The sequence below is a fragment of the Chelmon rostratus genome, chromosome 8 (assembly GCF_017976325.1).
Source record: "Chelmon rostratus isolate fCheRos1 chromosome 8, fCheRos1.pri, whole genome shotgun sequence".
In the NCBI taxonomy this organism is placed as follows: Eukaryota; Metazoa; Chordata; class Actinopteri; order Chaetodontiformes; family Chaetodontidae; genus Chelmon; species Chelmon rostratus.
This window is the reverse complement of record NC_055665.1, coordinates 23,843,187-23,869,084: the sequence shown is the minus strand read 5'-3', so window position 1 is coordinate 23,869,084 and position 25,898 is coordinate 23,843,187. Positions and strand designations below refer to the sequence as shown.

At 41.7% G+C, this 25,898-nt stretch overlaps 1 protein-coding gene across 1 annotated transcript; it reads left to right on the top strand.

Moving 5' to 3' along the window:
• The first annotated feature begins 227 nt into the window (after positions 1 to 227).
• On the top strand, positions 228 to 21,748 carry ibtk (inhibitor of Bruton agammaglobulinemia tyrosine kinase). Its single transcript, XM_041942790.1, has 29 exons — positions 228 to 365; positions 1,165 to 2,067; positions 2,200 to 2,296; positions 2,862 to 2,986; positions 4,928 to 5,038; positions 6,080 to 6,250; positions 6,502 to 6,619; positions 7,009 to 7,189; positions 7,817 to 7,940; positions 8,274 to 8,451; positions 8,607 to 8,760; positions 9,835 to 10,219; positions 10,345 to 10,601; positions 10,690 to 10,776; positions 10,891 to 10,973; positions 11,162 to 11,199; positions 11,328 to 11,424; positions 11,545 to 11,646; positions 11,838 to 11,955; positions 12,320 to 12,380; positions 13,104 to 13,231; positions 13,508 to 13,620; positions 13,770 to 13,915; positions 14,213 to 14,331; positions 14,645 to 14,743; positions 14,998 to 15,153; positions 16,601 to 16,801; positions 19,962 to 20,094; positions 20,549 to 21,748. Exons 2-29 carry the CDS (start codon positions 1,744 to 1,746, stop codon positions 20,672 to 20,674), a joined length of 4,032 nt encoding a protein of 1,343 aa, XP_041798724.1. The 5' UTR covers positions 228 to 365; positions 1,165 to 1,743; the 3' UTR covers positions 20,675 to 21,748.
• Positions 21,749 to 25,898: the final 4,150 nt, after the last annotated feature.

Sequence of the window (25,898 nt, the reverse complement as noted above, 5' to 3'; positions counted from 1 at the left end):
CTGTTTTCTGATATGTCGGTATTTTAGAGCTATATTTATAATGTACAACCCAAAATAAAATAAGATAAATAAACAAATTTTCCTATGACATCATAGAAACAGCACCAGCACACGCTGAGTAGATCTAACACCCACAAAAATGAACCAATAGAATATTGAGATGTACACGCCCTGACCAATCAGAAGTCTCGACATTGGCGAGGGTTTTTACCTAACCTGCAGGGTTTCAGGCGTCCCGTCTAGTCCTGTCAAAATTGCACCAGTGAAAAAACCGCTAGTTTCTCTTAATTGTAGTAATGACACAGTGGATGTCCATCGTTGATGCAGCTTTCTCCATGCCCTCTTTTTTCTTTATCTAGCGGAAGGTAAGAAATGATATGACGTTAATTTCCCTGCAGCAAAACAGCTGGCTAACGTTAGCTGTCGATAATGTAAGTTAAGATAGCTAGCTCCTAATGTAGAATTAGCTAACGCTAGCAACAACACTTGACAAATTTTCAAACCTCTGCCTTTATAGTTTCTTTTCCCCACTCTAGGTGTTAGCTGCCAGCTTTGAAAATACATAGCACATTATGATATGAGTTGACGTGTAACGTTATCCTGCTGCTAAGAGCTAATACTCAAGTGAAGTAGCTGTGCTTATGCACAGCTTGCTCGCAAGTTAACGTAGACGCCTAACTGTGTGGGAAATGTCATCGGTCAATATTATTCCAATAAAGAAATGAGTTTAGAATGTGTTCAACACGCCAGTTTTCTTAACGCGGGATTGAGGTAGTTAAATGGGATGCCCCAAAATCAGAAACCTAGGAAGCTAATTTTATTCGGCTAACTTAGCCTGTTACATAATCCTGCTGTTTGTTCAAAATGAAGAACATCTCTTATTAATGTTAATGCATTTTATTCAAAAAACATTGCCCATATGCCTCGTAATGTTATATGCTAAGTTTCAATCGAATAGCCTGCTGTCTTATTAGCGTTACAAAGGACTCAGCTGACGTGTGTCTCTTGAGTCTGTAATTAGGCCAAACTTGCTCTGACCTTTGCGACTGCAGTTTTGGATCTCGTCTCACTACTGCATCCTGCGTGCAAAGCTTTGCACATATCCACATAGTGTGAATGTTGGCCATTGTGTTTCAGTGATAACTCTCGACCTTTCTTCCTCAGGTGCACACTACAATTATGGAGTTTTGAAAAGTGAAGTGAGAATTTTGGGGGGAAAGGGGGCCTTTCCCCTCAAGTGTGATGGTTGGACTGCTGGACGAGAACGTCAGAGGGTTGTTGAAACTGTTGCCTTTTGTAAATTATCAAAGAGTATATAGAGGAGAAACTATTTTTGCAAACATTGATATGTACAATTTTGTATAAAACGCACAGGAGCTTTTGTATTTATTGAATTCTTGATGCCATCATATGTTACAAGCACCTTAGTTTGTGTTCAATTCTTGGTTGAAATGGTGGACTGAACCAAGTCATAGAAAGGCTCTGGAGTCGCTAGGGTGCGGTGGAACCTCAACACAAGCACAATTCTAGCACTCCAAACCATTTCCACCTTTTGTTGACACATATTATTTTTTCTTCTTGGAGAGCAGCTGTGCCATATTTTGCAGCTTTAGTGACAGTGTTTTTGGTTTGTTAACTCACATTGTATCATTTTTGAGATAGTTTGCAATTGTGGGTGGTGGCTGTCATAAGGACTAATACAAAGGGGAGCACGGTTCACTGTGAAATTTGGTGGAGGTCAGGATGAGTCTGGCACTGCCGGACTGCACCCCCAAATGCCGCTCACAGCAGCATGCAGATGAGGTGGTGGCGGCGCTGACGAGCGGCTCTGAGGGGCAGCTGCGGGCGTTCTTGACTTCACACTGCCACAATGCGGCCACCCTGCGGGATGCATTTGGTCGCACCGCCCTGCACCTGGCAGCTTCTCTGGGAAAGAAGGCCCTACTGGAGTGGCTGCTGCAGAGTAAGAGTGCTGATCTGATGTTGAAGGATAAAGAATCCGGATGGACCGCTTTGCATCGCAGCGCTTTTTATGGACAGATTCATTGCCTCATATCGCTGGTCAAGGTATGTATTTAACCAATCAACATGCTCTCCATTTGTTTCAAGTTGTTCAAGGTTTTCCCATCTAAATAGTTCCTTTTACCAAATGAGTCAAGTGTATATTGAATATCTTTTGTTTTCTTGACATTGTTTTAGCATGGAGGACTGCTCTACACCCAGGACAAGGAGGGCCTCTCTGTCCTGGACCTCATAATGAAGGACCGACCATCACATGTCGTTTTCAAAAACACTGGTAAGAAAAGCTGATGACATCTGCACTTAAGGTGAATAAGGATTGCTGGCTTAACTTCACCTAATTCTGAAGTGCATTGAACTTGTAATATAAAGAATAATGTTATTGTGAGATCAATATGTTTGGGCTTGTGGCCTTCATCGTTACAAATGTTTTTTTTCTTGACATTGTTATACATCAATACAACAGTTTTGAAGTGAAGGTGTAGTTTTGTCACAAGGGTAATTATTAGCATCATGACTCGTTCAGTCTAATGATGCATTTCACACTTGAACATGTATGGGATTTAATTCTCCCTGTGCATCTCACATTATGTACAAAATGACTTTGTGAAAGACGTGTAGGATAAAGTACCCACTGTGGATGAGCATGACATCCTTCTGTTTTATTTGGTTTCTTCTCTTTTTGGCTTCTAATTTATTTTCTCTTTTATTTACTCTTCCAAATCAAATTGAAATTTGTACACTGCCTTTTGCCATTTTGAAAAGGCCAGTGGTTAAATTAAACTTCAGGTGGAAGCAGTGCTGTGGCTGTGCATGTAATTGTGTTGTCTTCCTCATTACAGACCCAACTGAAGTGTTCACATGGGGAAACAATACTAATTTCAGTCTCGGACACGGTAATCAGGAGAGCCGACAGCACCCTGAGCTTGTGGATGTGTTTGCCAGGACTGGAGTTTACATCAAGCAGGTAGGCTAACAACACACTGCTGTTGTCTCGCTCTCGGGAATAAGAGTGTTCTAACAGTGTACGACTTTGCTAGCATAAAACCCCACTTCCATGTGTCACAAATTCTAGCGGGTGCTTTCTGTCCGCGCCTAATCCAACAAAGCTCTGCCAACAATTTGTGCAATTCCACCAGATGTGTTCCACCTGAGTTTTAGAAGGGTCCCAGAAGTGGCTCTCTACTCTGCTCTGCGGAGAACATGCGTCAAGTCTATTTTTTAAGAGAGGGTGCGTCAATCTACACAGAGCAGATCGAGCCAGGCAGGAAAACAGACACAGGAACAGTGTTGAGAATCCAGTAAATTTTCAAATTAAAACACTGTGTGTAGACTCCTGATTGTGCATCAACAATAAACACAATTAAAACGGGCAAAAAACGAAACCATTGAACTATGAAGACTACTTATCCATGGTAGAAGCACAAGTATCAAGGAAAAATGACCAGATCAGCAAAACCTGAGCAAGTCAACAAAATCAGGCAGGCAAAATGCTCTGCTTCTGAAACGCTCCCAGCGGGGTTTAAAGCCGTGAGGAGGATGCTTCAACTCTGTGCCAACATGTGTTATATTAAAAAAAAAAAAAAGCCAATGCACATGGGTACTCCAGATAAGACACACCACCTGGGTAAGCCAGCACAACACTCCCTCCCCAGAGTCTTGTATTACACAACCTTCTCTTCAGGGTAAATCAGCATTTGGAAAAACTGTTTTTCTGAAAGCATGGCTCGTACTGACTCATTACTTTTTCTCTAGGTGAAAACACAGATGTAGAAATGTTGGTTATGCTTGAGAATTTTCAATTGTCTTTTTGATAAATGAATGAAGTTAGTGGTTGTACAGCAGCGGTACATTATATTATTAGGCATGCTGCAGTAAAACATAAACATTGTTCTTGGTTAACTGGGTGCTCGGTATCGGGACAAAAAGGAACCATCAATAAGTAGTTTGACTGAGTCAAACAGAGGGCGTAGTTGTTGTGTCAGGCAGTGACTGATTAGCTTTGTCTTGTCCTGTATAGTCTTAATTTGTGACTTTGTTGAGCCGGTCTGTGCATAGTAAAACCGTGCTGCTAGACTGTGCCAGCCTAGCTACAATTTCATGCATTTGTCATGTGGGTGCTCTTAGTGTGATTAATATAGCTACTGGCTCCAGTGCAACCAGCCCCCAGTGCGGTGTGTACACACCAGGTGCTAGTAATAGTAGATTAAGTAACGCAGAACGTGTTCGATATGCTATCCTTTTAATCTATTCTCCAGACATTTGTATGTGGTTTGTGTATTTGGGAAGAAATTATGAATCAGAGCTTTGTGTCACCGTATTATTAGTGTTTACAGAAGAAACCTGTGTTTGAGGTTTTTTGCCCAGCAGGGCTTGCTATGCAGAGCAATTTTATAAAGCCTAGTGGGGGACAGATGGATCTGATTTCATGACCACACAATGACCCAGTGGCACTGCGTATAGTCTTTGTCTTCTTAGCCCAATCCAGCAGGTGCCAGAGGTTAAATATTAATTCCACAATGACATGTTTTTAATTAAATGAACTACACTTGTGTGTATGCCTGTGTGTGAATGTCCACATCAATGTGATACTTTGGGAAACATCCCTGCGCTCTATTGAAAGCTTGATGGGAGCAATGTATTAGTAATGATGTTTGCTTTTCCACTTGTGCTCTGGCCTTTATTGGCATAGTGTTTTACTATCACTACAAGAGGGCTTGGCTAAGGGACATGGAAAGAGATGCATCGTAGCTTCTGCCAAGAGGTCAAAATTATAATGACAAGAGCCTTAATCAGCACAGACTTCAAACAAACCTTTTTCCCTATAACATGATATAATATCTTAAAATTATGCTTGTAACAAAACAGAAAAATCATTGATATGTTTAATCACCTCTCCTCCCTGTAGGTGGTCCTGTGTAAGTTCCACTCTGTGTTCCTGTCTCAGAAAGGCCAGGTCTTCACCTGTGGCCATGGACAGGGAGGACGACTTGGCCACGGAGATGCACAGACTTATCTGGTGAGACTTGTTATAGGGCATTATTTTAGTGACCGGATGTACCATGTGTTTTAAAATATTATAAATGAGGTCATGTTCGTTTTTCTCAAATTATACAAGTAACCTTATCAACAGAAACATTCATTGTCAGCGTTTTAAGCTAATAAGCGATCAGCTTGTCATAATTTAACTTATTAGGCATACATTTTGGAAAACTTTTTACATGTAGGGACTATGAAAGAGATACAGTGTTTTGTGGACTGATTTCTCAGTGTTCAATGTGTTGGATGACACAGTTGAGATGATGAGTGTCTGTCTGAAAAAAGCAATTACTTTCAAGGGATGTTAAATTCAGGCTGTGTTTACTTAGCTGACGTGGCTGTAAAGGCCTGTTAATGAATATTATTTAATCAATTTCAGCCAGTCATGTTGTCCACCACTGATAAAGTTGGCGGTTCCTCCCTGACCTCTGCCACATGCTGTAAACACAGAATGGATATGTGCTTTTTGTCTCCATGGTTAAATGCCTGAAGCTGCATCATGTTGAGAGATGTTTCTAATGCTTTGACCATCCCATTTGCAAACATGAGGTCGAAGAACATTTGAAATACAGAAACAATAAAAACAGTGCATAATAACACCATCACTAACTACAACATGAGTAATGAACAAATAGTTGAAAATTTGACCAACAGGCCAATATAAGCTTTGTAAAGGAAGAATATGGATACATGAGATTCATGGGATTTGTTCACACTACAAAAATCTAGACTACCACCAGACCTGTTCTTTTACATAAGCTGCAGAAAATGAATTTGGCAGAGTGGAAAACAACAGGACTCCTGCTGTGACAGTACCATTTGAGCGACTGCTCGCAAATTGTTATAAATATGGTAGTGTTATACACAGGGTACCCCCTTATCAATCAAAAGTAAATGCAGAGGAACCTCAGCAAACTTCGATACCTTGATCCAACCCAAAGAGATGCCTTTCGACCCTGAGCAGACCCAGTTTGTTTTTAAAATCTTTTCATTATCCTCTCCTTCTCACTCCTCTCCATAGGTTCCTCGGATGGTGGAGGGTCTGATGTCCCACCACTGCTCCCAGGTGGCGGCAGCTAAAGACCACACGGTGGTGCTGACAGAAGAAGGCTACGTTTACACTTTTGGCCTCAACACCTTTCACCAGCTCGGCCTGACTCCTCCTCCCGCCTCAGCGCATGTCCCAAAGCAGGTAGGGGGTAGCAGGGAGGCTTATGGAAAGGGACTGATGACATTTGGCAGTGCATGTAACGTGCATAGTTTGTGTGCTAAATGAGATTTGCTCGTTTTGGTGTACAAGGACTTCTTCAATCGTCTCTTCTTCTCTGTTCTGCAGTATGCAAGTTTCTATTTGAGATTGATGATTTACACTGAGATTTCCTCTCCCTAGTTCTGCAAATTCTGCTTTAGTTTCATTGTCTGTGTATTATGCTGTGAATATAGGTGTTCTCCAAGATGCTGAAAGGCAGGACAGTGATTGGGGTTGCAGCTGGAAGGTTCCACACAGTGCTCTGGACCAGGGAGGCTGTCTACACAATAGGACTCAATGGAGGCCAGCTGGGTAAGTCTCAACAGTGAAATGTCAGCAAAGCCACTGTCACAAGAGATACTTAATGTGGCTGAACAGTAGTGGTAAATGTGTATGTGAAGGAGTAAAGAGTAAAACATTTTGCTAATATTTTTAGCAAATATGATTATTGATCTTGTTGCAATGGTGCAATTGTACGATGGTACAAATGTTTATTTACTTCTGTAGGAGAAAGGTATGGTGAGGAGGGAAGACCTCCATCATATCGGAGGTGGATGACACAAAAGGCTATTATGTGATTTTTTTTTTTTTGTATTTTTCTAGCAAAAGGCCAATAAAATTATTAAACACACATTGCTTATGGGCGTCTTGATAAGTGAATGTACAGTATATTTAGTCCTCTGTTGTGTGTTGATCTCCAGGTTACTTGCTGGATCCTAATGGAGAGAAGTGCGTGACAGCCCCCCGGCAGGTATCAGCCCTGCACCACAAAGATGTTACCATAGCCATGGCAGCAGCTAGTGATGGAGCAACAGTCGTCGTGACCGAGAAGGGGGACGTCTACCTGTTGGCTGACTACCAGTGCAAGAAAATGGCTTCAAGGTGAATGGGACAGTGCAGCTTAGCACAGTGCAAAAACAACTCAGTTGGCCTTGTATTGAATCTTCTTCTCTGCAAAGACTAAAGAGGAAGAAGATTGCCTTTCATTCTTGTTAATGCCCAGTATTAATTCTTAACTAACTTAAGACTCCATCTTTTGATGTCAAAGTATTTGTCAGACAAATGTTAAGATGTAATCTCTGTAAAGAATTAAAGGCTGTACTCTACATTCTTCTCTGTTTCTAACTGCACAACTGTCCGTTTTGCATCACCTCTGGTATTCTAATCAGACCTAGTTTGAATGGCAGCAGATATTGAATCACCCACCAAACTGGAAAGAGTTGTGCTATCTGTTCTTTCATTTGCGTAGTGTGATGCTGTGCATATGTGTTTGCTGGAAAGAGTTGTGAGGCTAAGTGCATGCCTGTCTGTTGAATAGCAATAACACAACATTGGATTTACCTGAATGCAGATGGTGAAGAAATCAGCAGTGGTCAGTTTATCATCCTGCACCAAGCAATGTATAACTAGATCTGTTGATATTTCAGCTGAATGAGCGTAGTATATTATACTTGCGCCTTTTTCCAGTATGACACTTCATATTCTTTGATTTTGACTGGTGTCTTTCAGGCAGCTGAACATCAAGAAGGTTCTGGTCAGCGGTGGTAATCTGGACCACCGTGTGGTTCCACAGATCCTGAACGAGGGAGGAGGGGAAAAGGTGGCTATCTTGGCATTAGATGAAGCTGGGAGGGTGAGTGCATTTAGAAATGCGTTTCATTCTTTTATTTAGGCTCCTGCGAGGGAGAAGCATTACTTAATAATTTGGCCGAAGTCAGTAAAAAGTTTAGTTTCACTTCTATGTCACTATCCAAATGTTACACAGTGAGAGAATGTATAACATTGTTATTTTTAACACTGCTTTACTTGGCCTCTCGTTATCTAACCTATGGTGCAAGTACATAGTTATACAATCCCAACTCAGGCCAGCTATATGGGGTCCCATGGATGAAAATGGTGACTAAGACTTGTGTTGTTGTAACTTTCCTTAAATTTTCTCCCTCCTCCGTTTCCCTCTCTCTGTCAGGTGTTTTGCTGGCGTTCCTGTGGCAGCTCGGTGAGACAGTGCCGGTGGGCGTATGGGCGTCAGGTTTTCATGTCGGACATAGCTCTCAGCAAGAACAGCATGATGTTTGTGACTCAGGAGGGGGAGGGCTTCAGTGGCGTGTGGGCTGGAGAATATAAGAAGTACGGGGAGAAGAAAGGTGAGCAATTTAGGAACAAGGTATATTGAATCATATACTTGCAATTGTTAGCTGATGTTTCAAGTTATTTCGGTAGTTTTCGTCGGACTTGACTGTTGCTTCATTAAAGCAAGTCCGTGTTAGTTCTACATCTGATTTGCATGCTTGTAATGCAGAGGTCAGTGTGGAGGTTTGTGGCCATTCGGATGCTGGGACACTGTACGAGCGAATCCGCCTGGAGAAACTCCCGTACGTCCACAGAGCTGTCAGCATCACCATGGACTCCAAAGGCCGAAATTTTGGAATGCTTCAGTCCGACCCCAAAACAAGGTGGGATATCGACCTTGAAGCACAGAAAATGCTACACACGATGGTGCACTTATGTTCATACATCTGTAGAAAATATATTTTGGGACCAGTTACACACATGAAGCTGATTTGCAGCCAGTGTTGACAGCTGCAGACAGAAGCTTAAACACGTCTTGTGTAAACAGGGTGTTAAAGCTGCAGTGAGTGACACTTGAATGATAATTAAACTGGAGGAAATAAATCTATGAAAACATCACAGACCAAAAGGAGAGGATCCTGTGATAAAAAATGTGACATTTGTATCTTCTTAATCATTCCCCTCCTTTGATTCTATGATTATTAAATCATCTATTATAATAAACCTTCTGCATTAGCCATGTCGTTATTATGTGCAATGTTACATCATCATGAAACCTGCCTTGAATAGCCCACAGTAAGATAAAACCAGTTTGACTGTGTTTGAGATCCTTGTGGCCAACTATACAGTATGTTGGTCAAACATCAAGAAAGCTTGAACAGCTAACTAGTAAATGAACAAAGAGCAGTTAGAGAAATGACAAAGAATATCTAGTAAGTGTACAATATATTCCCATGTTACAGTTCAAGCATCTAACTCTGCCATCTAGAGGTGGAAACCTGTCTCTCAATAGTTGGGTAGCAAAAAAAAGACTGACTTTAAAAGCATCATCCCCCCAGGGACTCAATAATGACTTACCACAGAATGTTATGTTGGCACATTTAGCTGGTTTCTCTTCCCTGCTGATAGCATACTCTGCGTTATTGGAGTTGTGTTACAGCATGGAAGCCTCATTTGTTATTACGCTACTGTTCTTTTAATGACGGGATGATTTTTCTTCATTTGCTGTCTGATAGACATTGTTACCGTGTTATTTAAAAGGTCTGCTTTTTATCTTTTCTGTTTACCTAAATAGGCACCTGGTCTCTTAAAGATGTATTGCCTCCAGTCCAATTATCACTCAGGTGTCACAGACGATACTGTTTGTGTATATGTTTGTGATGTGTGTTCTAAATGGTCATTTTCAATCACCCAAATGATTACTGTACAGTGATGTCCACCATGTATCTTTAATCCAGCTTGTATGAGATCCCCATCGTTTCTCCTTCCTGCTTCTCCCAACACTTCCGGAGCCTTCTGGATGAGGCGGATGAAATGGACAGCATCCACGATGTGACCCTTCAGGCCGGTGATCGCACCTTCCCGGCCCACAAGTACATCCTGTCCATGAGGTCCGAGTTCTTCCGGAAGCAGTTCATGTCCGAACATTGTGGGGTTGATGAGGAGCTTGATGGAGAAGTGAGAAAGAGCGAAGATGCCGTGGGCTGCGATTTAATCATTTTGGAGAAGATCCCAGCGGATATGCTGGAACACGCTCTGCACTTCATCTACACAGACTCCTGTGAGCTGCTGGTGCACGGGGCCCGGCCGAGAGTCTCAGGGGCCTCGACGGGACAAAACCAGGTGAGGAAAAGAAAACAGTCCCTAAAGTCTGACTCACTATTGCTTCAGTATATATAAAAAATTAGCATGGGCTTTGAAGAGCTGTGGTTATTTCATGAAAACCCGTGTCCCACTGTCTCGTCCAGGACTCCGAGCAGGAGAGGCTTATCAGCAGCCTGCAGGACTTGGGCCTGAGAAGTCGTTCAGCCCTGGAGGTGTACCGCTCCCTTCCCCCTGCAGCCAGAGAAGACGGTGACAAGGCCAAGAGCAAGTGCGCCAAGGCTGGCAAGAAGGGGAAAGGAGGCAAAGGTGACAAGGCCGGGGCCAACGAGGGAGGGGTCAACCCCGTGAAAGCCTTACAAGGTGTTGCAAAAAAGCTGGGCCTGGGAAGCCTTTCTGCACGGTGAGAGACCGAGTGTGATCCAAACCCTGAGGCAAGCTCAGATTTGGTGTCTTTTCTTGTTAATCACGTTTTCTCTGTTCCTTGACAGACTGGATGGAGTCAAATATGAAAGTGGAAAGATCAATGTTATAAACAAGAAAACCGGCAACAAACCCAAATTCTTCCAGAAGAAATGGTGCGTGTATGAGTACATGTTAGCAGTTGTAGCTAGAGATTAGATTGTAAATAACGAATTTGACATGAAAATGTTGATTGTCTGAAATGTCTCTGCTTTTTTGTGTTTGTACAGCTCCTATCTTTGTGATGTTACTCTGAAATCTGACGATGGGAAGGAGTTTCCATGTCACAAAAGTGTCCTTTGTGCAAGGCTTGGTAAGACGGATCTGCACGTTAAACAAAGAAGCAAATGCACAGATGTTGTTATTCATTCATATTTATAGAGAATGCAAGTTGTTTTTTTGCATGACTGTGCCTTTTAAAGTTGATGCGTGTTGGATGTTTTGGAGCTGCAAAAATTGAGACTAAAAAGTTTTTCCTTTGTTTTTGTTTGTTTTCTGCAGAGTACTTTAGCAGTATGCTTGGAAACCCCTGGATTGAGGTATGCCAGCTTTTTATTTCACGTACTGTCTTATTCATTAGCCAGTGTTTCACAGGTCTAACTGCTTCGTGGCTTTGTGGACATGACCAAACTGGTACTGATAATAATGTTGACTTGCGCCCCCTCAGGCCACATCCTGCACTGCGCTGGAGATGCCCACTAGCTCCGAGATTCTGCAGGTCATCCTCGAGTATATTTACACAGATGAGTCTCCTACCATTAAAGGTATGTGTTGACTGACAGCAGATTTTGAATTGGTGTTTTTAAGGATGTTGCTGAATTACCATGTAACAGTAAAAAGGCAGCCATTAACAGGACTTATTGTTCTCTTTCTTGGCTCAACAGAGTCTCTGAACGTAGAGTTTGTCTGCAACGTATTGGTTGTGGCCGACCAGCTGCTCATCACACGACTGAAGGAGATGTGTGAGGTCGTCATCACTGAGAACTGTACGTTGTGTTTGCCTTTTCCTCTGTCTTCCAGCCAGAGTCAGTTAGGCCATATCTTTTGCTTCTCTTACCTTGAAATACTGCTGCAGTCAAGAGAGCAAAAGTTATGGAAAACTGTATTAGTCACAATTGCTTCTTTTTACCGATTTTCCGCGAGTTATCATTGAAGCTGCTTGCTTTGCTCTTTGCAGTAACTCTGAAGAATGCTGCAGAGCTGCTGGAGTTTGCCGCCATGTACAACGCAGAGCAGCTTAGACTCTCCTGCCTCCAGTTCATTGTGCTCAACATGGCCGCCCTGCTGGAGTCAAGGTGAGAATCAGGATAACTAACCCAATGTGCACTTGAAAAGATCATTTATTATTTATTTCAGAGCATTTCAGTATCTTCTTTTTTTTTTAATCTTTTTTTATTTATAGCTTCACCGAGGATTATGTAGAATGCTCTGACAGTGGTGTAATGATTGATTGTAATGATTAAAAGTGTTCATAGTGACAGAAGTACACACTGGTGTGTACAAGAATAAATCTCAATCTGTGTATTCGGTAAAGTTGTGGACATGGAGATTCTGATGTACAGCAGGACAAATCCTTCCCCAGCACATAGAAGTAAAAATAACTTTTCTCATCTGTATGTGTTTGTGTGTCTGCTCATTTATTTTTTGCATTGCCCTCAGAGCTCTGGATATTCTTAGTGATGATGTGCTCGTGGAGCTTTCTTCAGCCTACAGGAGGATGGTGAGTCACCCCGCCCCGCCCCACCCCAAACCACAAACATCCCAATGTGCATCATCCTTTCAGTGACTTTAATGGTGCTTTTTGTTTGTTGTTTTTGGCTTTGATTTTTTAGCAATTAAATGCAATGCAGAGAAACATCTTCTCGAAGGCACTGAACTGAATCTAGCACAGCAGTAGTAAACGTCTTATAGTTTGCAGAGAAAAGGCACTCTAGACTCGACGCCTTGCTCTGACTTTCAGAAATCCAACTCTCCAACAGTAGTTGCTTCAGTAAACTGTGGCTATAATACACTTTTCATCTTGAATAAAAGAAGCGCCTTGGAAAAAAATGATGGAACTGTTTTTATTTCTTATATAATTCAGAGCTGAATGCAGCAACTTCTGGCACTATACAGCTTCTGGGAAATGTACAGAAATATGCCATCAAGTGACTTTGAAAATAACTAAAAAATCAATAATGAAGACTAAATAACTTGTTGAGTTTTTGATTAATGTGATAACAGTGTCAGAGTAACCGAGGGTGGGATCAGTTGGTGGAACTGATTGTGCTTTTTTAATTTTTTTTTCTTGGTTCCCAGACTTTGATGTAAATGTGTGTTCAAGTTCTGATGACAGCTGCATGCTGGAGATACTTCACTCAACAATATTTAATTTACTTGACAATATTAGTCCATTTAGTTTTTTCACTTCTTTTTTGTTGTTTTTTGTTGTTTTTTTTTTCAGATCCCAGCCATGCAAAAGAGGATTATTACTCCATATCCTGGTGCCCCTGACCTCAGTGTGTATGAGGATGAGGATTTGGACTCAGCGTTCAGCCCCAAACCAGAAGCAGAACTGGATCACTCCTGCAGGTACACAAAAAGAAATGTCCATTATCTCCATATTGATTCTTATTGTTTGGTTTTCTGATTTAGCTGCTGTGCAGTTTTGTATTTTCCTATCAGCTTTAGAAAGACATCATTGTGCTTTTCATGTTGGAAAGACCAAAAAAAACAGTTGAACAGTTGTGACTGCTTCATGTAGACCTAAAGTCAGCTAGCAAACCAGGCTGCAAATCCTTGCAATCCCCTTTAAACTTCTAAATTGTGGTGCCCCAAATAAATACATGCTAATGGTTATCCCCCCAGGGAAATCCTGTTAAAGAAGGCCAAGATGAAGGCTAAAAAGAAAACAAGGCGACGCTCTGACAGCTCAGGAGGCTACACTCTCTCTGATATCATTCAAAGCCCCCCTGCTGCAGGTACACTTAAACACACACAGGAGATGTTGTTTTGAAATATGTTTTTCATTAAGTTCTTGGGGGTTTTGTGCCACATCCATCATCTTTCAGAAATTTCAGGTTGTTGTTGGGTAATATGTAATAATCTCACTAATGCACTCTGTCCTCAGGGGTCTCCCCATTGCTGGTGAAGTCAGGCAAGGCGAACTCTACAGAGTCCCTGCAGGAGCTGCTCACATCTGACTCAGAGGGCAGCTACATGGGGGTGGGAAGTCCCAGAGACATGCAGTCACCCGTCTTCCATGACAGAGCTGAGGTTAATTTCTGACCACTACAACAATCACATGGACTTGCAGACTGGATAACAGATGTTATGTTGATGTGGTTTATTTCTGCCTTGAGATTTGACTTGCTGCCTACTGCTACTGCATCATAAAAAGATTTCACAAAGTAATAATTAACTTGTGTTTATACTTTTGACAAAGTTATCCATTGGCCATTGTATGATCATGTTAGATAATTAAAGAACTGCGGCTACATTACATGGAGTGGTGGATATAATACTCAAAATATACAGCAGATCACTGGTAAAATTATGGTTTGTCATTTTCAGGATGAGAAGGCTTTCAGTCAGAGGCTGAAGACCCCACCCAGCACCCCTACCTCCCTGAAGGACTGCCTCCCAACTCCCCCAAGGTCTGCTCCACAAACCATCCCCAAAGTCCTTCCCTGGTAAGATAGACCCAATGATCCTACATTGTAAAACATCCCTTCTTACAATCTTGTTGGTTTTCTTTCCTTCTGGTCCGAAGAAGCACTGTGGCAAAACATTCAGAAGGTGGAAATCAATCGTTAAAAGAGTTTTTTTGGAAAAGTAGGTTTGAGATTTGATACAAGGTAGCCTGATTTTAATAACAGACCTTATATCCTCCCACTTGATTTTGATGAGGGGGTTGAGAGACAGGAGGAAATGTTTTCATCCTTAGTTAATAAATTAGTGTTGAAAACTGAGCTGTATGTGTGACTGTGTTATTACAATCTGCAGTCCTGCTCGTCCACCCCCAGCCTTGGATCTGAGAACCATCATGAACATGGAGGCCAACTCTGTGCAGACCCTCAGAGCGACTCCTAAAAGCCCTGGAAGGTATGACATATCTGCTGTATTTCATCCACCTGAGGAGATTATTTACAAACAAATGAGTTACAGTGAGCACTTCGTAATGGCCATGAGTGATTGTCATTGAATTACATTTGTACGGTTGCCTTATTAATTCTAAAATCCTGTGCACAGTTTGAAGGGAAGCTGTACGGCCACACAGGTGAACATTATTTCTTCACTGTTGTTCACTTCAGCTAACAGTACATATTTTATTTTATATATTCACCTCCTGTCTGCAGTGTCAGCGCCAGCATTAAGCACTCCCCTGTTCCCACTAAACTGTCCCAGAAGCAGAGGAAGATGTTGGCAATAGCCAACAAGGAGGCAAGTGTGGAGTCCACTGCATCCAAACCAACCCCCACAGTAACTCCATCCAAAAGCAGTGGGAAGGCCTGGTGAGTGAGCCCAACTCTGAAGACTACCACTGTCCCCTACTCACAGCTGTCAAGAAATAACTTCCTGCTCCCTTTTGATGGATACATTTAGTTTTAAAGTGGCTACAATCAGTGTTTTTATACTAACAACATGGCAGACAGATAAAGTAAGTGATTAGCTGGTAAACATAGAAGATATTTACCTCAGGTGTTGGTGGAGACCAAAACAGAGGTTAAAGGAGTGTGATTATTGGACTAACGTACATTCCTCAGGTGGTCACAGTTGAGTGAAAATGCTAGCAGTGCAGTACACAAATTAGGACAGATAGATGCTAAACAGGGAATGGGTCAAAAAATTTTCCATTTTGTTTTAGTTATTTATAAGTTGTAGCCTTAATGTAACATAAACATAACATTATCACACACACACACACACATATATATATATATATATATAGAGCGCACACACAGGAATATAATCTGAATCTGCATCAGTACCTCCGGAAGTGATCAGATTTCAGACAGGATTCCTCAGTTCCTACATGATGTTTATGTTAGTGGCAAAGTTCTGAATGTACCCGTAGTCTTTGCATGGTCAGATGCTGTCATTGTGCATAGAAAAATCTACACCTCCACTCAAGAGCGCTATAAAAAAATTATCCCTTCTACAGGAAACAAAATGTAACTTCTGGCTCCACAATAGTGGCTGTTGTGTTGACAGTAAGTCCCTTACATTGTAGATTTAAAAGAGACTTCTGGACATTACATGTATGTGGAGATGCATTTTTCACACTAAAGTGGGGGTCAGGCTAACTGATTGTGAAATCAGTTTGCATTGCACACACATAAGGAGAAACTTATTCTCATCTCTAATATGCACACACAAGATTAGAAAATAATTGTGAATCACACTCTACATATTATTAAGATTATTGTGCCAGAGGGAGCAATGCACCACCTCATGTGGAAGCAGATGGACATGCAATGGAGACTGACATGGTGCAACAACCTGCTGTAGTGATGCCTTACAGTGAGAAAAAACAAAAGCTGTCAGCTGGGACTATTCTTTCATTGGCCGTTGTGGTCCCGCTTGGAAGGTACCAAGGACGCAATCATCTAATATTTAAATTTAATTTCCAAATGTTTCCAAATTGGTGGCCCTGATGAGTCTGCGTGCAGGTCTGGAGTTTTAAGACAGGATCTGTAAACCTCTCACATTACCAGACATTGGTACCGACCAAGGTCCCAGACCAGATTTCTCCTCTGATTATTAGCAGGGGTAGGTTGGGGATAAATCATACCAAAGCGTTTTAGGCACTATGCTTTACAATTTGGGAGGAAAGCAGAATTAAGTATTTACACAGCAGGTCTGCCTGGGAGAAATAGCAACAAAAGTGCAACTATCTTTTACTTTTTTGTGAATTAAGGTGTCATTCATGCTTTTTCTGTCATTCTTTTTCATCTGCAGGGCAGCAGCAGTCCAATCCCCCCCCTCCTCATGCTCATTTCGGGCGCTGTTGGAGGAGGAGGAGAAACGCCTGATCAGAGTGGGACAAGCAGGAGTCCAGAGGGGCCAAAGTGCCCAGGGGTCCCCCATCACTGCTACTCCTGCAGCCAGGAGGGTCACATTCAAATGCGCTGAAAGCAGCGAGCCAGAGAGACCCACTGGGTGAGGATCTATACATAACACACACACACACACACGCGCACAAACACACAGTGGTACAAACACACAAGAGAACAGCTACAACCATAACAAGGTTGACTACTTCAGTTCTGTTCTGCTGTTTTCCACTGGGTGGCGCTGTTGAGGTGTCGTCTTAAAAGGGCCAGCCCACACGCACTAACCCAGAGAAACACTACCACATTAAGTTAAGACTCATTCCCTTTAATTCTATCTAACCTCATTGCCATACCTAATCTAAGACTTAATTTCAGAAAGATGAAATTATATCCATCCTAAATCTTTTCTCATCTCTCATCAGATTGAAAAAATACCCAAGTAAAAAACTTTGTGAGACCATTGGTCTGACACAAACATGCACTGACTTTGAGATGAAGAAATAAAAGAGGAACTAATGAGGAGTGTTTTTTTTTTTAAGCTTGATCCCCAGGGAAAGCAAAAAATACTCAAATAATGAAGTCTGTAAGTCTGACTGGACATGTCAAATGTAAGTGCGGACTGACTGGATCTCCTCAAGTCAGACAGAGGCGTGACGCTCTGGTCCGAGTGAGGTGAACAGCTCGAAATGACCCAGTACAGCTGGGTTGACCTGCCCGCAGACACTGAGTCGGCCTGACCTTTACAACATCCCCAGACAGCTGGACAAACACAGCACACACAGACAGCAGCATGAGCTCCAGTCCATAAATATGCATTTCTAGTTGAATTGCATACAAAAATAGTCCACGAAGGCCGATTTTCTTTTTAGTGTGCATGTACGTGCATATGTGCAGCAAAAAGAAATGAAACTGTCATTTTAAGTCTAAGAACTGAGCTTCATCTTCCTCGGCTTTTGGAAGTGCATCTCTTTTATCTGATATCATACTTCCTCTGTGGAATGTTTACCCACGCTTCATGCTGCAATCTTCAGAGCAGACTTCTAGATATTAAACAGCTGTGTGACTCACTCACTCACTCTAGTGAAGCCGGTGATGGTAATCAGTATTGATAAGGGCAGCCCTCATGTCACAACGGATCATACAGAACAGGGAGCAGGTTTCAGGTTCCTCTTGGTATTTGGATGAGCAGAGAGATGGACGAGCTCAAGGCTCAGGAGCAGCCTCATATATTCTCATGTCTGCCTTCTGGGACACTGTTTCCATATCCCAAGTCAGGATGAATACAGATGCCTTTATAATCTTTGCACTTTTTTTTCTCTCTCCTGACGTCTTCTGTGAACATTTCCAGAGGTGACTCTTGGCAGGTTACCATGCACACACACATACACAGATTCCGCTTTCCATATGACTTTAACATGCGTCATAGTGAGTGATTAGCAATGTCTCTAACAAACTATTAATGCAATGTGTCTCTGACCCTCATATAGCAGCTATGAAATAGTAAATTACTTTAAGTACACACAAATGAGACTGCAGGGACACACATCTATGTGACATGTCATATTTTACATGTCATGTCGAATAGGTGGTCAGGATCCTTGTGGAATAGAAAAAAGTTGTGGACAGGACAGGTTGTGTGCTTTCACAGTCACAGAATAGAAATATTCAGTGAGGAAATGTCTTCTGCAATCTGTTTTTAGGGAAACATTTTTAGCGTGTATAAAGGAAAATGTGTTTATATAACAGAAAGCACTGTGCAAATGGAAATGGACACATAAGGATATGGATACACATTTAGAGGTAATTCTTACCTGAAGAAGAAACAGAAAAGGAGCAATAAACACACTAGAAGGCAGCAGACAGTGTTAGATCCTCTGGAGTTTTGGTGTGTGTGTGTGGAGCAGAGAACAAAGACTGGGGGGGCTTCCTTTGTTAGGGAATGCTCTGAACAGAAATGCTCAGCAGAGGATCTAAGAAGTCTGGTTGTTTCATATTGTACAAGCAGGTCAGCATTTTAAAGACATTTAGTGATTGATGTACAAGCAGGAGGATTTTGTATTCTCTTTTATGTATAGGTTTTTTGGGGGGGATAAACCCAGACCAGACCATTACAGTAGCCTTATTTGCTGGTAGCGAAGGCATTTATCAGATTTTTCATGCTGACATTAGATTTCTTATTTTTGTTACATTTTCAGAGCAGGTATAATCAATGTTTTTTATAAGAACAATGTTTTTTTGTTGTCTATGTGAAATGTGACAGGGGTCTGTCCTATAGAATCCACAGAGCATTATTACCTAACTCTCAGATTTAGATTTTCCTGCCTGCATTGTTTTTGAACAGAACCAAACAACAGACAGGCAAAGTTAAGACAAACCAATGTATGGACTCATGCAAATGCAGTCCTGCTGGACTTTCTGGCCTGGTGAGTAATGACCAGTTACCAGACCGTAAGTCACACACATCCAAGAGGAAGGTACAAAAACGGCAGATACAGGCGCTAAAGAAATATATAGCACAGCAAAACATCAAGCAGACAAAGCTTGTAGATGCTGCCGGTTAACTTCGTTAGCATGTCACAAACCGAAACTGACAGTTCCTGCATGGCATACCTTTAATTGACAGGGAAATAAGATCAGCACCTGTGATAACAATTCATTCAGTTCTGTCCTGGCTTAGCTGGAGAATGTTCTTCATTTGATCAATGCACTGAATCACTTGTTCAGCACGATGGAAGGTGTTAGAAGAAAATGATATGTGTAAATTTGAGTATCGTCTGCAAAATTGTGATAGGAAATATTGGTTTTGTAGATAATATGACCTATGTATGACTGGAAGCATACAGTAGAGTTCACATTGTAACAGGAATAAGATTTGGACCCTGTGGAACCCCATTTGACGTCTTCTATTCTATAGACCCGAATTCTGCTTTTCTGCAGATGTAATTTAAACCAGATCATGACTGGCCCCAAATGCATCAGTGAGGTCAAGTGGAACAAGGAGAAAAGTCTTGCTTGTATTTGTGTTAATACAAAGATCATGTAAATTTTTCTAGAGCTGTCTCAGTATTGTATGTATTTTCCCTTAAGTCCAGTTTCATAATCGTACAAGAGGTCTGTGAAAGCCGGGTGGACAGGTGGCCGTTCACACACAGGACCTTGTCAGTAGTAGTTGACTCAACCTTTGTCCACACACTTAAGGCTCTTGTTGCTTTCACTTTCAGAGCACAGGCACTGATACCCATCCTCTCTGTGTGTCTCCCCCTCAGGCCCTGGGTGCTGGGAGCAGTGGGCAGCCCTCCCCTCTCCTCCCAGGTGACCTTTGCCTCCATTGTGGAGGAGGAGAAGCAGCAGGAAGCTGCACTGATCCGCAGCCGAGAGAAGCCGCTGGCGCTCATCCAGGTAACGCGTCTTGTCTGGGCGCGTTAGTGCTCACACACTCACCCACGCGTACACACTCCTGCCATGACTGAATATATAGCTGTGTGTGCAGCATCCGAGCGGAAAACGTAGTGGTGGTGTTTCAGGGTGATATAGCCACAACATGCATCTCCTTTCTTTCTGGCAAACATATATGTAATGACCATCACATTTTGTACGGTGCTGGTTAGAAACGAGGTGCCTCCAGTTTTGTCCTGTGACTGCTGTTCTCCAGCTGTTGCCAGGCTTCTGTCAGTGCCTTCACAAAACACTTTTTTATTCTGCGGCTTTCTGGTTGCCATTATGTAAAACATTCATATTATCATAAAGCTCTCAGTGTCAGCATTTTCGCTTTTACCCTCAAATGAATTGTGGTTTTGTTGGCCACAATGTCCCCGGCCCAATCTCCTTTTCTTGTCTCTTTCTGTCCTTGTAGATTGAAGAGCGGGCAATCCAAGACCTCCTGTTCCATTATAAGGCGCGTGACAACCCCGATGAGCTGATAGTGGTGGAGAGGTCTTCCAGAGGTCCTATCGCAGCCCCAACCTGGAACAAACACTGACGTTAAACAGCACAGCCACTACATACCATTAAAGTGAGAAAATCCCCTGCAGTTGTCACTCTGTATTGTTGGCAGCGTCCCTGAAACATCATCAGATCCATCAGTCCGTGATGAGATGCACCTCTGACTCATCCTGCCCGGTGTGGAATGGGTTTGATGCAAATCTATACTTGTCTCTGCAGTGTTACTTTAAGTTTAACTTTATTGCTGCTCAATATTTTGTTTGTACGTGTGAAAGAGAGTGAATGTTTTTCATAACTGAATGTGGTCATGAAGAGACGTTTTGGACCTGGGATTACTTGTACATGTTTTTCTCTCTACGCATATTTTGGTCTTTAATCGGCAAACTGATAATACAGAAAGTAACCAACTCTCCCAAATAAATAATTGTAACTTGAAGTGAATTTAAAGTTGCCAAAGAAATGGAAATGTTCACACCACAAACTGGGTCCAAACTACATCACCTCAAGGGCGCGTGCGTGTGTGTGAGAGAGAGAGAAGTCATGTGATAAATAAAGTAAGAGTGCCAGTTATCAACTGTGACAGAGCATCAGCGAAGTAAAGTGAGCTGTTTACAATAACAGTATGTTGAGTTTCTTTTTCTGCTCCTTTTTTACGGTACTTACATTGTTTTGACTGATTGCTTCAGCTGATTTGCAGTGACATGGTACTCTTGCCAGAATCAGCAGATGTGTGTATTTTAAATATGTTTTTCATATTTGAAATACATTTTGCAGTTACAGTGAATGGTAAATGCTCAGTAGGGTTGATCGTGTGGAACTGGCTTTCCAGCCTTTGAAAATATCACTAGTGTGTTTTGGAGGAGGTGCTGTGCCTTTATCAAATAACGATGACATACACACAAATACAGCAGCTACAATATCATCTTTCACTTTATTATTTTCTTTCTTCAGTTTTAAGTTGTTTAATTCGCCATCTTTTTTGCTGGAGCCAATGTTAAGTTTGGTTGGTACCTCAGAACTGGACCATGTAATCTCATCTTCAGTTGCCACTTGTGTGTGTTAGGTGTGAAGAGAAAATGGCATGTAATAAAATATCTCAGCTGTGCAACGATCCGGTCTCCTGTCTCTATTTCAGTTTAGATTGCAGTGCACAGAATGAAAAGAGAGATCAATTAAATTTTCTCAATTATTTCCTCGCTTCTTTTTAATAGCAGAAACTTAGTCCTTTGCTGAGAAATGTGGCTCTCACTGCATCTAATAAAGATAACATTTAATCTGCCCGTCTCCTGACACTTTAGCTGCCCTGCATGAGCAAAGGCCCATTATCAAGTCTCAGCCTGTGATTAACTGTGATGACCCTGATCTGAACAGCGAGTGTGGCGATTTAGGGATTTTATTGGCTGTAATTAGAGGTAGAGCATCACATCGGAAGTCAGGAAGAGACAGCTCATTGGGGAAATATTAATTACAAATTAGGCTCTATTAGTCGGTGCAGAGATGGCACATGAAAGAAAGCCTGTTGCTGGAAACCATTGTGGGATTTCTGAAAAGGACTGCTCACCCTGAGCATGTGCTCTGAATAAGAATATACTGTTTTTGCAGCCTACATAATGTACTTGATCACGTGCAGTATGCCGGTTTAGAGCCTTGTCTTGGTTTTTGATCTTATTTGGAATATGATGTTTACACAGACCATGAGGAACCAGTCAAATCATCTGAGTGCCATTGAATTTTGATTTCTCATCATGTCACCATATCCAAGTTTCTGAAACCAGCATATAATATTTATATGCACAACAGATAACAGGGCTACTCTCAAAGCCTGCATATATACACACTATGTTAATATTCATCTATGTGAAGCTGTAGAGCAGTGGTTTGTAGACATACCTCCACAGTCCTAACAGATGAAATCAAGAACCCCTTCATCAATACTGCTTGTCTGTCCGACCATGGCTCTGGCTCCACCCCTCCACCTCTCCGTCAGTTTCATCTTGGATCTATAATATTCTCTGAGCCATACACTATAACTGCTCAATTCTGTACTATATTGTAACCTGTATACTCCATTCGTAGAGTAGTGTCACCTTCATGATAAAAATGAATGTGTAGTCACGAAAGAGATGATCATAGAGACACACTGCTGCCTGTAGTATTCCTATAATATTCCTATGATCATGGGTTAGGGTTAGGGTTAGGTAAATGTGTGGTGGTTGGTGGTATGGGGGTAGAGCTGCAGCGATTGATTGATTAGTTGTCAACTATTACCTTAATTGCCAACGTTTTTGATAATCGATGAATCCGTTTGAGTAATTTTTTAAATACAAAAAAGTCAAAATTCTCTGATTCCAGCTTCTTAACTGTTTTCTATTTTCTTTACTCCTCTTTGGCCGAAAATTTAATAACTTTAGCTTGTGGACTGAATAAGACATTTAAGAGGGTTATCCTAGGCTTTGAGAAACACTGTTCGACATGATGAAAATAAACACTCGTTGTAGGCCTGGTGTGGAGGCAGGAGGTAAAATGAACGAGCCACCAACCAACTTGAAACACAATGTTCAGGTCAGCTCGGTCAAGTTTGGGCTGCCACATGAAGCGAGAGGTTGCAATTATTGCTATATATTTAATGCTTCATCATTTTAGTATTAGTATTAAAGATAAGTCAATTGTCAGTTCTATTCCACAGCTTGTATCTCTTACTGGCCGCAAACTATTTCAACCATGTATCCATTACTTTCAGCCATCTGTGTCAACTGTTTATCAGTTACTGTTAGCCTTGTAGCGAACTATTTCACGTTCTCTGCTTGCTACTTTTCATGCAGCCTTTATCACAACATGTCTTGTTCAGGCGTAATAGCTGACGCAGTGTGTGGATTTTTAAAGAATTTTTTTCAGATTAGTTGAACTACACCACCGTACTTCCATGTTGGCTACACCATGGCAACCGCCCCTGGGGTTCAGTTACCCCTGGTTAGTAATCACTGCTGTAGAGCACTCAGTAGTTTTGCAGAGAAGGGCGTGACGGAGCAGTGGAGCATTTTTGAGGAAGGTGCACTCTTCCTGTGGAGAGATGGTGGAGGATAGGCCCTGGCCATCGAGCCTTCCTGTCAGGCAGATGGAAAAGTCATAGAGCCGTCCTCCAGACGCTGAGGATATCTTCAGGATTAATTTGTTTATGGAGAAAAACGGACGTTCTAGACACTCCATGGAATACCTCCTACATTCCCAGCCTGCTCTGACCGGATAGTGCCAGGTTAAAGAAAAATGAGCAAGGTCAAACCCCAATTTATCCAACCTGACTTCATTACTCATCAGGCTGCTTGTCAATGTAATTTGTTAAGGTCTAATGATTGTAAATGACTCTTAAGTAGTCAACTCCTTTTAGGCTAAGTATACCAGTCCAGTATGACTGGAAACAAAAGAATGGAAATATTACATTGCAATAACATAAAGAGATTTTTCAAGGTTGTTTTTTGAAGTGCTGCATATATTGAAGTTACTAGTTTCTGGGTCTTCATCCTTTTCTGAGTAGATTTATAATTAATTAATAATTAATTAATTTTAATTACTGGTCAAGATAAAAATGAAAGAAGTTGATGAAAAATGATGATAACACATATCATAACAGTAACATGACACCTCATCTGCTCTGTAGCACTTACAGTGACCTGGTGTTAGATCAGTGAAAACAAGAACATGTCTACTTACTTACTGACATTTTACAACCCAGATATGGGAGACAAAAAGAGACAAAACATGGTGTCTTTGGTTTGAACATTACGCTCAGGTAAACATACACCTTCAAGAAGAGCTGTAACAACATGATGCACAATGTACTGCTCATGTGAAACAGAGTGGAATGTCCAGAGCTCAGGAGATGTCAGAAACCCCTGTTTGTGCACACGGTGAAATTATTCGTGCTCTCGAAATAGCACAAATTCTTCATTTGTAAGCACAAATTTGTGGAGGTTTTTCTCCATCACACCTCCTGGGCTGCATAAGGGGTTAAAGTATTCATATATTTTACTTGTACAACTACAAATAAAGTATGCATCGTAATCACTTTTAAAGCATTCCACTAGCATGGATTAGAAGTGTTCATATGAAGACAACAACATCTAGAATCTACCAAAATGTTCAAATTTCAGTGATCATTATCAGATGAATTTTACCTGCATAGGAATCAGATGTACTGTGATGTGCAAAGAAAATAAAATGAGTAAAATAAATTCTAAATATCTGACTTAATTTAAGATGCATTTTAGCTGACTGTTAAGTGGCAGTATAGAATTTGAACAGTGGTCACCTTAAGAGCCTGATTGGTGCATGACCGGTCCCCCATAATGCCTTAAGAGTTACTTAAGAGTTATTCATACGCTTCTTCAGCTTGAATGCTAACCTTTGGCTCAGTTGGAGAGCTGCAAAGGTACGGCTAGCCCTTTCAATCCTATTAAGTGGACGTGGAGCCAGTTAGCCCTGGATTACCTGATCCGTCTATGGCCGTCACTCTGCTGGCAGCTTTACAAAGATCATTAGGGCCTCAGGAAGTGTTTTACTCGGAGAGTGTGGCCAGAACGTGCCGGCTTACCTGCCGCCTTTGCTGTCATTCAGCTCACGTCCTCTTGGCATCGTCTCGCTGTCACTTCGACAGCCTCAGAGCTTCGTGTGTCTTGGCAAAGACCACAGTCCTGTGACGTCTTCGAAGCTTTGTCACAAAGCACGTGCCAGACCAGTGGATGTGATGACAGTTGTTGCAAATGTGGGCGATTTCCAGTTCAGTTTTTTTTGCAAAGTTGTCTGATGCTTCCATCATCATTATCATAACTCCCACTTTTCTCTTGTCTGCATCATTATTATTTTTTCTAAAACAATTGCAAGCCAGAGCACACACCCCTCCCCATTTTAAATAACATTTCATGCAAAAACTATGAGCACACATGGTCATTTGGGGTTCATGGAGGATTTCTTTTTTCAGGCATGCAGTGCCTGGCCTCTTTACTGACTTTGGTATGAATTTAACCAAAACCATGGCCCACTTCTCTCTAGCTTTGCTTCTTTTTCCTTCTTTCTTTCCCTTATCTCCTTCTCTTTCTTATTATTTTTTTTTAATCTGTCAGTCTTTTTAAAGTAATAGTTCAACATATTGGGAAACAGGTGTTTTCTCACTAGATGAGAACGTCAATAACATTCTCATGTCTTCACACTTAATATGAAGCTACAGCAAGCAGCCAGCTAACTTCCTTAAAGCTGGAAGCGGGGGG

Coding starts and splice junctions, on each gene's coding strand:
- ibtk (XM_041942790.1), top strand. CDS start 1,744: ATGAGTCTGGCACTGCCGGACTGCACCCCCAAATGCCGCTCACAGCAG. Junction 2,987..4,927: donor CTGGAGTTTACATCAAGCAG/GTAGGCTAACAA, acceptor TCCTCCCTGTAG/GTGGTCCTGTGTAAGTTCCA. Junction 7,190..7,816: donor TGCAAGAAAATGGCTTCAAG/GTGAATGGGACA, acceptor GGTGTCTTTCAG/GCAGCTGAACATCAAGAAGG.